This window comes from Capricornis sumatraensis, chromosome 2 (genome assembly GCF_032405125.1).
Source record: "Capricornis sumatraensis isolate serow.1 chromosome 2, serow.2, whole genome shotgun sequence".
NCBI classification, from domain to species: Eukaryota; Metazoa; Chordata; class Mammalia; order Artiodactyla; family Bovidae; genus Capricornis; species Capricornis sumatraensis.
Window position 1 is genome coordinate 65442691 of NC_091070.1, and position 16727 is coordinate 65459417.

General features: G+C 48.5%; 1 protein-coding gene across 3 annotated transcripts in view; it reads right to left on the reverse strand.

Annotated features, from left to right (window-relative positions):
• The window catches only part of MAPKBP1 (mitogen-activated protein kinase binding protein 1), a 49658-nt gene that overhangs the window by 18938 nt on the left and 13993 nt on the right, over positions 1–16727 (reverse strand). For all 3 annotated transcript variants that reach the window (XM_068963750.1, XM_068963751.1, XM_068963752.1), the window contains exon 2: positions 7300–7391. In XM_068963750.1, coding sequence (XP_068819851.1) covers positions 7300–7391 — 92 coding nt within the window. The remainder of the gene's footprint in view (positions 1–7299; positions 7392–16727) is intronic.

Genomic DNA, 16727 nt, shown 5'->3' on the forward strand with positions numbered 1-16727 from the left:
TGGAAAGCAGCAAGGAAGGGACGTGGTCGGGGGGGATGCTGAAGGAGACATGCTCCCCAGGCTCTAGGACAGCAGCACAGAAAGAGAAGGGAGGCGAAACCACCTGGCTAAGTTAGCAAGCACCATGCGAGGGCTGCAGTGAACTCTCAACATGATGGCTTTCCACCTCCTTCAGTAACTGGTCTGCTCTTCACACTGTGGGCCCAATAATAAGAGTTGCCATTCATCTAGCAGGTTCTGTGTAGCAGGCACTCTGCTAAGCACCTGAGAGATCTGGTCTTAGCTATCCTCACAACAAGTTTTGTGGCTGGTACAATTATCCCCACTTCAAGGTGGAGAAACGAGTCCAGAGGCCTTTTCAAGGCATTTCAGCAAAAGCAAAACAGAGTCAGGATTTTAGGAGCTGTGCTCTAAGGAAAGCAGAGTGGAGTAAGTGAGAGAAAGAAGAGAAAACTGCAATTGAAGAGGCGAGACAAGCACAGAAAGCACACCGACCTAATGCACAGGGTGCCAGGGCAGAAGCTTCTGAGAAGAGGGAAAGGAGACTGGGGCGCTTGGAGGGAAAAGGGATTCTGGCTACAGAATTCTGGGAAATCATAATGGGCACAGAAAATTATAGCAGTTCTAGTTCAAAGTTGATAGGTCTAAATATTTAGATTTTAATATTTTATTCAATGTATGAAAAAGTATACCCCCCACCCCCCACCCCAGGCCTGACACCATCAGCAAAGCCCAGCAAGTTTTCAGGAAAGCTGACATTTTCTAAGGCTAAGGAGGGCTCCACGGGCTTGTCCTTTCTGGTGACGGCTTCCAGTCTGAATGGTTCTGGGTTACCTAGCTTTCAGATCAGCTCCAGATAAATCACGGCAGAGGGCTTCGGCCGAGAGCAGATCTGACTGGAATTAGATCAATACAGATTCTGACACATTCCACATTCAGAAAAAGCAGGTGATGCAGGCACCTTCAAACCCAAAGCAGCATGGTAACCTTTCAAGGGCAGTGCATTAGACGGCTTAACACACTCTCCAGTCACTGCACATAAGCTTTGAGCCCTGCTGGACCGTGGCGTCTTTTGTTTCCTTCTTCCCCAGGTTTGACTCCACAGTGGTGGGAAGTGGGAGAGCAGTGTGTGTGCATAAACAGACAATGTGGACAGAGGATGACAAGCTATGAGGCAACCTTTCCCTTCTCTAACACCTCCCAACCTCCCAGCATAGCCGGGAAAACTCTGAGTAGCATGGGAGAGTTAAGCCAAGGAGGGAAACACACAGAGATTGGCCCTTAAGCTGAAATTTTTACTTCTAATTATTCAAATTTGGGAACCTTCCAACAAAGAGAAAGAGCAGGAAAGAGACCAGCCCACAGCCACAGCTCCACTTGTGAGGACGATAACGTAGATGGTGGAGGGAAGGCACGACTTGGCAAAGACCTCCAAGTTTCCCTGTGCCCACCTTGCTGAGGTCCTCCCAACAGAAGAGACCTCAAAAACACTGATGTGAGAGCCTCCTCAGTCTTCTCTGACCTTTGAACAAGTTTCCCAGTCTGCTAGGACTGAGGTGGGCAGGGTGCCATTTGCACCAACCTTTGGCCTTTGGCCTCCACATCCCTTGACCCTGGCCAGCACAGCAGGCAGCCATCGGCACGTGCCCGAGCAGCAGTGCTGGCTGCTGTCCTCCGTCTGACAGGGCTGGGTTGGCCCAACCGGCCGGGTCCCGTGGTTCAGAACCCCAGGGTGCAGGTGCAAGGAGACTGCTCCCTCTCAGGGAGGCGGCGAGGCCTCAGTCCCTCTGGGCCTCAGGCCAGGAGTCACGTGGTAGAGCACCCCATACCAGGTGCTGGGCCTGCTGCCCAGGGACTTCTCTGAACCAGGAAGGGTCAAGCCCTCGACTGGCCCCCTCTCCAGACAAGTCCAGGCCTGCTGCCGTCACCAAGAGCCCAGCATTCCCCCAGGATCCGCCTCCTACAACTCTCCATCCTCCAGAACCCTGGGATGAGCAAGGAATGCAGAAGAGGCACATGCAAGGAGAACACAGAAGGTCTGAGCTGTGGCCCTGCACCTAAAATTCCCTCTTTAAGACCAAGTAAAATCAGAAGGGGACTCACAGAGGCACACCAAAGGTCCTCAAGCCTTGCTCACACATCACCCTGTGTGCCTTTTGAACACTATAACTCCACAACCCGACATTCCCTATTCCCTCTCACTGCCTATTGCTTATACGTTTTCCAAAGCACACATCAGCTTGTAATATTCCATATAGTTTTCTTTTGGGGAGGCAATAGGATCTATCTTCATCACTAGACTGCCAGCTGACAGTAATACCTGTTTACTTTGTTTACTGTTAAATCCCAAAGGCCTAGAAAATTGACACTCCATTAAGTATTTGTGAATAAATCTTTAAGTCATTAGCTACCAAATCTCAAAGCCCTAACTCCCAAAGAACCTCCTGAGTAGCAGACCCCAGGGGCAGGCCCACAGTTCTCCCCGACCTTAAGCTTCTAGGACTCACTGATGCTGGAAGGCAGTGTGATGATGGAAAGAATAGGAAAACTGGGGTCAGGCAGACCTGTCTGCTAACATACTGTGTGATCTTGGGCATATTTCTTCACTTCTCTGAACCTCAGTTTCCTCATCTATAAGACAAGAATAATAATATCTATGTCTCAGGATTGTTGTGAGAACTGAAGAAAAGAATATGCATAATAACCAGCAGGGCGCTCCTAGCCATCTTCTTAACAGGTTCCCTGGGGCACCAGTAACAAGGAAATGGCTATCCAGGGGTCAGCAGTGGCAACAGGAACTCCAACTACAGTCTCCCATCCAGGGCCTCCAGAGTACTAGTGCCTCATCAGAGTCCTCCTCCAGCTGTGGAATTACAAACTGTCCCTCCAGATTCACTCCCAAAGGGGAAATCTTATGGCTTTAATTATTCTAAGGGATGAGAGTCCAGGATGTTGCCTAGGGCATCCTTGATTGTAGTCCTCTTTAGATACCTGGCATCCTTCCAAATAAGTAGCCTTCCTAGGCCAGATCGTGAGACCCACTGGCCTCTGTTTCTGAGATGCTCTATGAGACCCACCAACCATCCACTGAAAGGAATGGGAAAAGAAAATTGGCGATAATAACCCAGTAAATAACATGGTACATGTCTCTCTGCCCAGGGGAATCTGAACATATTCCCTTCCAGGACAAGAAGAGGATCTCACAGGACTCATGAGTCAGGTCCAAAAGGCAGAGTCAGAGCCCCTTCCTCTCACTCACCAGGGTCTAGCCACCGTGGCTGCTGTTTAGCTACTCAAACAAATGAATCAATGCGTGCTTTCTTGGGACCTTTGTAGTTGAGGTCTCCACCTGAAAGCGCAGATCTTCACACAAGGATTCCTCTTTGTCACACAGACAACAGCTCAAAGGCCAGCTCCCACTGAGCCCTGACCAGCCCTACTCCCACCCCACTCCAGGGTATTCACTTACTCTCCTTTCCGTCACTCCTTCAGAACACTGACCACTCTCTGATATTATCGTGCTCATTTGTTTGTTTACATGCTTACTATCTGCTTACCACCCCACCACCACCACCTTAAACCCGGAAGAAGCGGTGACACTGTCCGTCTTATCACCACTGTATACCCTGCAGCTGAAGAGTATACAGATTAGGTTTCCACCAAGTATCTGCCACACACGAGTGACTGCATGGATGAACAAGGTCTTCTGGGAAGATCTACAGGGCCCTGTTTCTGGAGTGAGATCTGCTGGGAAGCCAGGAGAAAAGGCACGGAGGGGACGGGTGTCTACGGGTGGCCTCGCGCATGACTCACAGCCATCAGGGCACCGAGTCCAGGCGTCCTCTTTCCTTAGCTCCACCCAGCCTGTGCACCACGCCACACACTCCCTGGCGACCGCTGCGTACCCAGTGTTTACCACAGAGAGGAAGAAGGTAGCAGCGTGCTCCTTCAGCTCAGCTGCCACTAGAACACGGGCCAGGAGGAGATTCTGTGGCTTCACATGCAGTCCAAAGCCCTGGCGCTGGGTCTCTCAGCGTCAACTCCAACAGGCGCTGAGTAAATGGAGGGCCTCCCCAGGAGAGCGGGCTTTCCCCTCCTCCTCCCGACTTAAACCACCAAGAGGTCCTTTCCTGGCTGCCAGATAGGGCCCTCACTGTTCCAGGACACCTCCCACCCCAGGAGCAGGTCTGCGCAGAGGCTCTGCACTCAGGCATCAGGGGTCGAGAGAAACCCATTCTCCCAACTGACTGACTCCACAGCAGCAACAGGGGCTGGTGCTGGGCTCTAAAGGTCCTGAAACCCTCTACCAGGGCAGCTGGGAAAGGAGTCCCAGTCAGTTACGGGTTTTCAACTAAACTGAGGGCCTCAAAGCTATCCGTGGACCAGCTCAGCCTCCTGGAGCAAGGGGCTTAAAATGTGGCAGGTAGGGGGTGGGTTTCCTGTGGGGAGAGCAGCTAAGGGAGGGCTTTGGAGAAGAGACGCGAGAGCCACCAGAGCTGAAGGGCCCCTCCCCAGAGACTTCAGCCTACCTCTGCCTCGCACACATCTCTCTCCACTCCACCCTCCCTGAGCTGTTTCATTTCCTTTCAGAAAAACTTTGTTTTGGTTTGATATTTGCCTCTAGGCCTCTGGGAGAATTTTTGGAGCTTTGTTTCTCTTCTTGTTTCTAGGATACCTGAACTGCTCCTAGAGCAACAAGCGCAGTAGGAACCAGAGAGTGGGGGATGGGGGCGGGGTAAGGATCACCAGGGAAGAAGAGAAGGAAGACGGAGGTGGGGGGGAAGAGCCTGCTCTTCCAGGGCTCACACAGACGTTGGCGGCCCCCCAGATACCACTGAGGCACAAGGTGAGCTTTAGCACAGAGCAAAACCAAACACCCAGAAAAAAGCCATTTGCAAAGGGAGAACTCAAAATTCTAGGAAGTCAAATGGTCAGGAAGTGGATCAGGGCACTGCCCAGGGCTGGCCCAAGCCAAACACACGCAGGAAACCCACTGGAGGTGACAGCAAGGAAGCCTCCATACACCACCTGGAGGGATGACTCCCAGGCACACGCACCAGGCTGGGGCCTGCCCGTAAACTGAAGCACACACCCTTAAAGGCATCTGGGGTCACAGTAGGTGCGCAAGAGCGGGAGCAGGGCTCCACACTCCCCAGGGCAGGGACACAGGGCTCAGCACACCTGGAGCAGCAGCCCTAGCCTTCCCAGTCTGTCCCGCATCCAGCCCCCGTACCACCTCCAACAAGAAGGAACCTGGCTTTCCCAGGCCGAGGCAGGCATGAGTGGAATTCCCCAGAGGCAGACTGCACAGGGTATCCAGTGACAGAGATCATTCATCACCTTGCTTCTGGAAACGGGAGGAGGCCGCTCAGCCCCTGAAGGGTAAAGTCAGCTCAGCTCCCAGTCCCCCAGCACAGACGTCAAACGCCAAACGGCCACGCAGAAGAGACAGACCCCAGAACCCAGGGGCTGAAGGCTCCCTGGAATACACTGAGCTGCCCATAAATTGGGCTCTTCTCATTCAAAGAGTGGGTAAACAGCTTAGGGGAAAGGCAGCTTTAAAAAATAAACGACAGACCCCAGAACCCAGGGGCTGAAGGCTCCCTGGAATACACTGAGCTGCCCATAAATTGGGCTCTTCTCATTCAAAGAGTGGGTAAACAGCTTAGGGGAAAGGCAGCTTTAAAAAATAAACAGCAAGTCTGGTCTCCCTCCCTGCCTCGAGCCGTTTTAAAAGAGCTTTGCAGTCAGAGGACTTGAGTTGGAATCCCAATACAGACACATACTAGCTGTGTGACCTGGAGCAAACCGCTTTCTCTCTTTGAATCTTAGCTTCCCTCCTCTAAAATAGGCGATGAAAACAGTTCCAGCCTCACAGGGTTGCTCAGAGTATTAAATAAAATAATTCCTGTGATGTGCTTAACAAAGTTCCTGACACAGAAAAAGTTCTTGATAAAGGTAGGGATGATAAAGCTTAAAAAAAAAAAGAGAGAAAGAAACTGTATAGCTGATATAAAAACTCCAGGTGTTGCTGTGAGAGTCATACTGGGCATCCTGGCATTCCCAAGTTGATGGAAGGAGGAGAGAAGTGGCCATGCTATTTTCATGTTCCAGCAGCAAGGATCAGAGGGCGACAGAGTAAACCAGCGGCAGGAGGGCCCCTGAGGCTCCACAAGAAACACTTCTGCAGAAGCTGCAAGCACCTACGGTTGGGGTTTTCTCATGAACAGGAGCAGAGGAGTGAAGAGGCAGCACGGAAAAGAACACTGGCCCTGGAACCTCACCTTTCTGCCAGGGCACTGACATCTCTCAACGTGCCAAGTGATCAGAGAAGCTTTATCCATAACAGCCAAAAAGTGGAAACAGCCTGAATGCTCATCAACAGATTAATGGAGAAAATGCGGTATATCTATCTATCTGTGTGTGTGTGTGTGTGTGTGTGCTAAGTCACTTCAGTTATGTCTGACTCTTTGGACCCTGTGCGTGCGTGCGTACACACACACACGCACGCACGCACGCACACAGGCACGCGCATGTGCACACACTGGAATATTACTCAGGCATGAAAAAGAATAAAATCCATGAAGTCCATATATGTTTGCAGGGACACAGATGGACCTATTCTCATACTAAGTGAAGTCAATCAGAGGATGACAAACATCCTATGATAGAACCTACATGTAGGATCTAGACAGATGCCACAAACGAACTTATTTGCAAAAGAGAAAGAGACTCTCAGGCTTCAAAGGCAAACTTACAGTTACCAAAGGGGAAAGGTGGGAGCTGGGGAGGGATAAACATATACATGCTACTATATATAAAATAAATAATCAATAATACTGTAGAGCACAGGGAACTCAGTACTATGTAATAACTTATATGTGAAAAGGATCTAAAAAAGGATATGTGTATATGTATAACTAAATCACTTTGCTGTACACTTGAAACACATTATATATCAACTCTACTCCAATATAAAACAAAAATTTAAAAAACAATAAAACAAAATGACTAAAAGGTAGATATTAAAGACACTGAAAACAGTTGGGAGCTGTGTGTAATACAAAGTATAAATCTGTATGTGTGGGTGGGTGTAGGTGGCCAAAGAGCAGGACAGGATGGCAACAAAGACAACAATCAACACAGAGCCTTTATGTGGCCCCGCATCTCATTTATAAAAACGGCCAAAACATTAACCTGGATGTATCGCCCAGAAGGCACCAGAAAACCCTGCCTGCTCCCACTGATTTAGCATAGCTACAAGCTCCCATGCAGTAAGATCACTGCCAAGACACTCACCCAGCTGGGTAGGCAACTAAACCGGATCGGGGGTCACAGGCAAGTCCTCTGCCTCCAGACACTGTAATTCCAAGCACCTTCTCCAAGGTCACCTGTGAGAACAAGACAGAGAAGTATTATGTTTTGGACAGAGGGGGTTGGGAAGGAGGTGTTCTCCCGTGCTGACTGCCTTCCTGGTGACCCTGTCTTCTGGAGAATGGGGCTTGTCCAGGTTCTGATTTGGCACAGGCTCCCTGATCACACGCGAAAAAAGGCCAGTGTACATCACCAGCTTTTAACAGTGCTCAAACTGCTGGATCCAAAGAAAAGAAAATGAAGTGGTTAAAACTCAGGTCATGGCCACAGAGGAACAAGTACTCCCCCAATCCAGGAAAACTCCATTTATAAGGTAAAGCCCTGGGTCCCCAGACTGGCCTCTTGGGTCTGTGAGACTCAGGGGATGTCACTGATCGTGCCTTGGCAGGCACGAAAGAAAGGCCACTCTCATCTCCCAGAGCCGGGAGAATGTTAGGTATCAATTAGGTGACTCATAATACCCCTGATCTATGCATTCCATCACACTCTTCCCTTCTATCAGATGGCAGCCAGTTCATACAGACTATAAGCCCAGGAGGCAGAGACATAGTTTAATGCTATGTTTTGCAAAGCACAGATGCTCAGAGCAGTCTAATTATTATTATTAAGCCACAACTCTCACAGAGATGAAAGGGAAACATATGCAAAGTCCTCAGAGATTCTGAGAGAACACGGCCATAGGAGACACTCACCATCACTCTCAAAGTCACTGCTGCTACCCCACACTGTCTGCAGGCCCTGGGACACGTACTGGACTAACCTCAGATTAGTTCACTGAGCTTTCTCCTAGATGAGCCCATGTAAGATTAAGGCTGCCACGTAACTCATCACTCCACCTCACCCCCTGCTACGGAATGCCTCGCCTGTCACTCCGGGCCAGTCTCCTCAGCACTTCCTGGGCCCCCTGCACTGGCCCTCCTCGGGGAGGCCCTCTTGTCCTCGTTGGTTCAGATGGCAGGGCTTCGGAATGCAGAATGGCCATGTAAACAGGCTAGAGTGTATTCTGTTAAGAGTCTTTGGGGCCTTAATAGGGCCTCATGAACCAGAAACACTTCAGAAGTATTCACATCCGAGGCAGGGGTCACGGGCTCCTAGTCCCTGTCAGTTTCTAGAGAGGGAAAGCCCATAGTCACTTTAGTATCTCTCCTCTTCCTTTCTTACTCTCCCAACTGGAGAATTCCAAGTGTTTCTAGAGGGCCAGTTTAAATTCTTATATCCAAGGACCACTTTAGTTTGAATTATGTTGTAAAGAAATGCCCTGAGGTGGCCAAAGACCAAAATAAGTTTACTGGGATATTGTAATTAAAGCTATTCCCTCAGAAGGTCCCCAAGAGTCTTCTGTACTTCTTGAGGATGGAGACCAGGAATTCCAACACATGTCTACTCACTGACAGAAGCAGCTGATTTCGAGGGCACCATGGCTACCCACAGCAACCTGGCAAGAGCCAAACTCGCCAGCTACCCTGGGTCTTTCTGAGGCGCTAAACTTACTGGGGGATAAACTAACTTTTGCTTGCTCTAGACATTCTTGATACTTTGCTCTAACAAGCCTCTTTACACACTTTTTCTCAGCTTAACAATCCTCGCCCACCCCTGGGCACCCAGGCAACCTTTCTGAAAGGTCTGAGCACTGCACACAGACTACAGAACACCAACTAACCCTGGGGAAGCCTGGGGGATGCTCAGTTCATGGCACCGCCCCCCATCCTGGCATTGCGCCTCTGGCTCTTCCTGAGGGAGGGGTGCTCAGGAACATTCCTGCTGCACCAACTGCCTACTGCAGAGAAAGGGGAGCCTGAGGCCAGCATTACCCACACAGATGAGAAAGGTCACCAAAGCAAGGGCTGAGCTAAAAACACCGCTCAACTCCTATTCTCTCCAGGCTACTCTGATTTCAGGCAAATCCTCTGGATTCATATTTGCATCAATCCCTCCCTTATGCTTCAGCTTTGGTCCCAAAGAATTAGACCAGTCTGTTGGTTCTCAGCTTGCCTTCCCTCTGACAGGAATTTGGGTAGGTGTTTTGTGGGTAGATGATCCAGTTCCACAGAGAATTATCTGGAACTTGCTTGGAGTTTTCAGCAGCAATATAAAGCAAGAAGGAGATGTGTGTTACTCAGACCTGAAAGACCAGTGTTTATCAAATGATTGTGACCACAACCCATGTTAAGAGACTGTTTACAGCTTGATCCAGGGTAAACATACATGCATGTGTGAGCTTGTTCATAAAACTGAAAGTTTCACAGAACAATAGTTAACTCTTGTTGCATGTGATGTACTCCAATTTGTATTACGTTCCATTACATTAAAAAGTAATTGTGGTCTTGGCCCACTCACCTGACTCCGTGGCCCGTAAGTGGGCTGAAGTGGCAGTCCGGGGCCCTGCTCAGGGCCATCTCCCCCACTGGGCCTGGGGCTCAGCTGTGGCCCCTGCCACCTCTGTGCTCCTCTGTCACTTTCCTCCTAGGACTCTTGGCAGGAGGGCAGACACCCGGGCTAGGAAACCCCATGGGCAGGAGTTCACCCAGGCTCAAAACTTGGACGATTTTCAAAGGATTTATGAGTTTTGGCTTCTCCTGGCTTTCTGAGCAGCTATCCAGGGGGGAAAAAAGGCAGTTTCCTTTGGCTCTGTGGAGGGGGAGGAGCAGGGGAAAAACATTCAGGGGCATCAGCTGGTTTTTATTTTATGTTCTAACTCAAACCAGCTTCCTGTTTGCAGGGAGGTTTGGGGCTGAGCTCCACTTTCAAAGGATCTGAGAGTCCAGAGCTCTTGCACGGCCTCCAATGTCTAGGCTTATCCTGTGAGGCTCCTGGGCAATGGACCTCAGGAACTGACTCTCTCCTCTCATAACCCTCTCCATACCCCTTCCTGGGACAGCTTCCATCTACCCTTGGAAATGGAGACAAGCCTGGACACCCCTTTGCAAACACACCCCAGGCTGAGAAGGCCCAAGTTCAAGCAGCAGGGTGCTACGGTGGCTCGCACTGGCTCAGGAGAGCGACTGTGAACCTCTGCCCCAGCTCCATACACAGTGAGAGCACACTGGAAGCCTGAAATCACCAAGACAGGAGCACCGACACCATGAAATCAGACAACGCTACAAGCTGGGGCCCCCTTTGCCCCTCAGAGAGTGTGTAAACGTTTACCAACGCAACACTAAGCTCAAGCAACTTTCCTCTCTGCCCTGGACTATGGCTGTAACTCCCATGTGTTCTTTCTGCTTCGGGCCTTGCTTCCTAGAGTTTTTTTCTCAACATGGCAGGCCACAGTGATTCTTTTAAGAAAGACGGGAGTTCGTGTCGTGATGCTGCTCAAATGCCTCCAACTGTTCCCCATCCTTAAGTTTAAATCCAACGTCTTTACCCTGGTTTACAGCATCCTGAGTCACCTGGCCCCTGGCTACCTCTCTGACCTCATTTCCTTCACTTCCCCCTCCTTTATTCCACTCCAACCATCCTGACTGCCTTAAGCGCCTCAAGGAGGTTCTAGCTTCCGGTTCTCTGCATATGCTATTTATTTCTTCCACTAAAATGCTCTTCCCTCAACTACTCACTCAGCTAATTCACTCAGGTCTTTGCTCAAAGGTCTCCTCAGAGAAGGCTTTCCAGACTGGCTTTACTGCTATTCCTCTATACCCAACCTACCCTGCTTTACTTTCCTTCATTGTACTTGAGAGTCAGGCAGTGACCCGACATGGGTTCTTTGTCCACTTACTTACTGTCTGTCTCCTCTACCATAATAGGGGCTCCTCAAGGGCATGGCCTAAGTTGCTACCCCTCACTGATGCATCCCTAGCGCTTTAAACAGTGCCTGGCACAAAATGGGCACTTGATAAATATTTGATGAATAAGTAAATGCATGGCAGAGGCTCTGGCAACAGTGAAACAACAGAGATAGGAAGCACAAGAAAACTGGGGTTTTCAGGCCAGCAGAGTTGCTCTCCACAAAGTATCTGAAACTGGGTGTGTAGGAGTTCCCTGGTTGTCCAGTGGTGAGGAGTCGGTGCTTTCCCTGCCATGGCACAGGTTCCATCCCTGGTCGGAGAACTAAGATCCCTCAAGCTGCATGGCTAAAAAATAATAGTAAAGAAAAACTAGCTGTGACAGAAAGACCATGTCTAGATGAGGACGAGTACAAAGGGAGGTTAATGGTACAGGTAACATTTTGTTTCTTAAGTTGATGGTGGGCACACAACTGTTCATTATTCCACGTGTATTTAGTGTATGTCTTAGAGACTCCACAGGAGAAGTTTAAAAGACAGAAAAGATATGGTCCAGGATGTGGTGTGGGGCTCAGCACCTTATGAGCAACATCCTTCTACAGTTTACGTCCCTGACTTCTCCTTATCCTCAAGCCGCTTCGTTGACACCCGCTGACCCAGCAATGTGAGGGGAAGGGCAACAGAGAACTGAAGAATCAGTTTTTACTGGATTTAGGTTTCTCACTTCAGTGCTTGTCAGGCTGTGTTGTATTTGTAATGCTCCCGACACACCGCTTTCTTCTGGTGGGAGTTTTCAAGGACTACTGCATACATCCCTTCTCCTGACTACTAAGCCTGGCAGCAGGTGAGGAGACAGCCCCCTCAGCCTGGGTTCCTGAGTGACTGATGAACAGAGTGCCCATGCTGACCCACAGTGAACACAAGCAGGAACAAGAAAGAAACTATCTGTTAAGTCGGGCAGATGGTGAGGAGATTTGTTACCATGGTATGACCTAGCCCAGCAATTTTCACACGTTTTGGTTGGTCTCTTATGTGTTATGGTTTCCTTACACTCTTAGAAATTATCAAGGAGCCAAAGAGCTTTTGTTTATATAAGTTATAAATATCAATACTGGTTATATTAAAAATTACAATGGAAACACTGAAAGTATTTAATTTGTTCAAAAGTAATAAAAAAACCCCATTACATGTTAACACTTTTATTAAAAGTAACTCTAGTTTCCAAAAAAAAATCAAAAACATTTAGTGAGAAGAGTGGCACTGTTTAACATTTTTCCCGATCTCTCTAATGTCTGGCTCAATAGAAAACAACTGGATTCTCATATCTGCACCTGCATGCAATCTGCTATGATGTTATTTTAGGTGAAGATAAAGAAAATCTGGCCTTATTTGTATATGTAATTGGAAAAGAGACCACAGAGATGCCCTTAAAGGGTTTTGGGGACCCCAGGGATTCTCTGACCACACCTTGGGAACCAATAACCAGCCCCTCCTGTATACTATAGCATTTCTTCATAAGGAAGCAAGCCTACCAGCATGAGAGTTCTGGCCTCAAGCATCATTTGAGGAAAATGAGGCAGGGATCAGGCCCTGTGAGAAAATAGCTGTCGTCAAAGTCAGGGATGGGGCCCCAACTTCTGACAGGAACTTCAGCTCCAAATCCTCATGGCCCAAATGTCAATGAAATACAGCCCCACAGATACACCAGTCCAGGTAATTGATTCTGGCCCATGCAGCTAGCACCCTGATACATACACAGTTCTAGGAACATCAAGGGCAAGTGAAAACTCAGAATTAAGAAGAGGGCACTCCCTCTGGACTCTGCAGTGCTCTCCTCCACATCTGAAACACAGCCTAGAAGCAGGGAGAATACTCAAGTTGTGACCCAGCCACTCCTTGGGCAGGTGGAGAGTGTTGAGATGGAGGAAAGCCTACACCAGCCAGAAAGAGGGTGTCATCTTTCCCCAGCAGCAAGGCTGCAGAAGGGCAGAATTACTACAGACACACTGCAAAGGAAGGCTTGAATGCCCACCCCTCCCCACGTGCACTGGGCAGGGCAGTATTGCATCCTTCTAAGAGAAAGAAGGAAAGCAGAATCATTCCTCACTGTAATGAGATAAAGGGATAACTTCATAATTGCCTATTCCCAAGAGAGAAGGAAAGACTACAGCCAACTGTTTAAGAGCTCTTCTGGCTCTCATTAGAGTAGATGGAAAAAACAGGTGGCTCAGAGGCAATAGACAGGACTACTCATTCATTCTCCATAGAACAGTATTTTCCAGAATGCAGACTGCAGCCTATTAATGGGATCTGAAATTGATTTAATAGGTAATGAATAGCTAGAACAAAAAACAGACCTCATGGCATGTAGTAATGGTAAGTACTGATCATGAAACTTTATTTCAGGGGTATGTGTGTGTGCACTGGGTCACAATGTAAAGCACATTTCTTAATATGAGTTGTTCTTTAAAATGTGAAAGTCACTGGGATGCCATTAGAGTCCTAAATGCAGAGTACAGACTCAACCCTCTATCCTCAAAATCCAATAGGGAAGATCAATGACATACTACAAAGCAATCCAGCATGTGATAGGGTCATAAGAAAGATATGAAGTGCTCCAAGAGGAGGAAGAGGGGTGGTTTCTGAACAGGATCAGGAAAGGGAAACAATGAGCTTTCCCGGAAGATTAGATGGAATGTGACCTGGGCCTTGCAGTGAGGATAGGATTTTGACAGATGGACATATAGAGAGAAGGAATTCTCAGTAGAAGAAGCTGCATGAATGAGTCTGGCAGAAGGAAACAGCAGCAACAGTGAAAGCAAGGACTTTCTGTAGGAGAGTTAGGTCAGAAAAGGTAGACTGCAACCAGATCAGGAAGGGCCCTGGTTACCAAACTAAGTCAGGTCTTTTGGAGGCTCTGGGAAGCCCCAGGAGGGTTTCGAACGAACCAGGGACATGATCAAAGCTATATACATCATTACCAAAGCACAGCTCGGGCAGGGAGCCCATATAGGAGACTATTACAATAGCTCGAGTGAAGAGTAGTAAGGATCTAGACCAGCACAGAGACAGTGAGAGTAGGAAAGAAATAATGACAAAGGAGAAAGTGACAAAGCAAACAGAACTGGCAAGACCAGGCACTGTACAACTCTGTAGAAAAAAGACAAAAGACTCAAATTTTGAACTTCAGAGACAGGGAACAAGGTGGTGCTATGAAAAGAAATGGTACCATGATCAGAGAAAGGGGGTCTGGATGAAGTGGGCGGAGGGGAACTGTTGGTGTCGGTTTTAGATATGGCGAATCTAGGCGCTTCAGGAATATTTAGCAGGAACCACAAAACACTTGGGGTTTCCCTGGTGGCTCAGATGGTAAAGAATCTGCCCACAACGTGGGAAACCCAGGTTCGATCCCTGGATCGAGAAGATACCCTGGAGAAGGAAATGGCAACCCACTTCAGTATTCTTGCCTGGGAAGTCCAATAGATAGAGAAGCCTGGTGGGCTATATAGTTCACGGAGTTGTAAAGAGTCAGACACAACTGAGCAAATAACACTACTACACTACTATAAAACATTCAATTTAGCTTAGCAACATACACATGGAATTGATGCTCGGGAGAGAGGTGAGGACTAGAAACAGCTATCTGAAAATTATTCACATGGAGGTGAAAACCAGCACTGAAATGCAATGAGATGGGAGGAGACAGAGGGGAGAGAGAGTGAGGCTGGTGGACAGAAATGTGGGGAGTAGCTGTTTTTAGAGTATGGGAACAATGAGATCCCGGCAGTTAGAAAAAGAGGAGAACCAGGAAGCTAGTGAAAGGGAGAGTTACCAGAAGGAAGGGATAGTTAATATAAGTGCTAAAAAGAATTGAAAGAAGCAAGAAATGGACTCCAAAGCCATCTGCAAAACTGGTGGCACAGCACAGGGTCCCAAGCCGTCCCACCACCCCCATGCCGCCCCAAACACTTGATCTCAGGAACTCTGCATAAGGCCTTCTAAACTCTTCTGGTGTCTCTCTCTCTCTAGTCCCTAGATCTGATCAGCCTACATGCTAGAGAGAGGCACCAGCCAATGAAAGATTCAGTGTGTGGAGGCACTGCTAGGGAAGGGCTTCTATGGAGCCCACGGTGTATGTGATTCTCATCTGTCCTCGCACTCTCGGTGTGAGGGACTACGATAGGGAGTCTGTGGTGCTCCCTGAAGAAAGCAGCTGCTCCCCCGAGAGAAAACTAAGAGGCCAGAGCTACAAAAGGCCAGGGTCATCTAGGACTCAGCTGACCTCAGAATGATAAAGAAACCCCCACGACTGAGAGGATGCTGTTTTGCTTGCCATGTTTTGTTGCCATCAGTTTCTTTCTTCCCCCTTTGCCCTTTCTCTACTTCTCAATCCCACTCAATACAAGTTACAAATACCTAAGTTATAAGTCATTCCAGCCAAACTATGGGCTTGCTATTTCTATAAACAAGCATGTCACAGACCTGTCAGAGGCAGAGCCCTCTCCGCCTTTCCCTCCCTTCCTGCAGGTTAAGAATAACTACGCCTGTCTCTTGCCCACACACTACACTCTAATCTCACAAAGCAGATTCTCCACCAGATTCTGAGAATTGCCACTTATACAAAAGCCACAAAGAAAGTTCAAGGCCAGGAGGCTTTGCGCAGAGACTTAGCCAGCTGGGCAAAGACCTAGTGACCAGCCCTGGGAGAGGGAAGGGGGAAGCAGGTATCAGGCCCAAGCTCGCTCACTCTTGTTTGTTCAGAATGCAAGGGGCCAGCTGGGGAGAGGCAGGAAGAGACAAAATGGCCACTCCAAAACTGTAGAACAAACCTTGCCTCTCCACTCTGCTCCTGGTCTCTATCCCATATGGACAATTTCCAGTTCTACTGTCTATGCCATCAAGTCTCTGAGACAAATAACTTTCACTATGACAGAAAAGTTCTGGTAGCTCAGACGGTAAAGCATCTATCTGCCAGCAGTGCGGGAAACCCGAGTTTGATTCTTGGGTTGGGAAGATCCCCTGGAGAAGGAAATGGCAATCCACTCCAGCACTCTTGCCTGGAAAATCCCCTGGATGGAGGAGCCTGATAGGCTACAGTCCATGGGGTCACAAAGAGTCGGACATGACTGAGTGACTTCACATGACAGAAAAACCCAGTTCCCTCACTAGAGCTCAAGATTAGTTGGAATTGAGCCAATTCTGTAGTGCTAGGATTAAAACAGCCTCAGCAACTAAGGAAGGTGAGTCTGCCACTGTTTGAGAAGAGGTGACCTTAGAAATCCTTTAGCCAATAAGCCCCTGGGGACTAGAGAACAGAGGTTCCCAATTCTGCCCCGTCAGTAAAACTACTCAGAGGGCTTACTAAGTTTTGTTCACAAAGCAGTCCCCACCTTTTACCCAGACCCTGCCTCTGCAAGATTCCTGAGCTATGGGAGGGTGGGGTCGAGGTGAAGCTGCTTATTAAAGCTCTCCAGGAGGTTCTAGTGATTGATAGGGTAGGGAACTATTCAATTAAAGCATTTTGCCTTTTTATTTTCAAATTTCAACCCCTCCTCCTGTGACTAGGGAGAAAACAACATTCCGAGTAGTCTTATTCTTAAGAATACCCAGATTCATGGGCTGCAAAGGGTC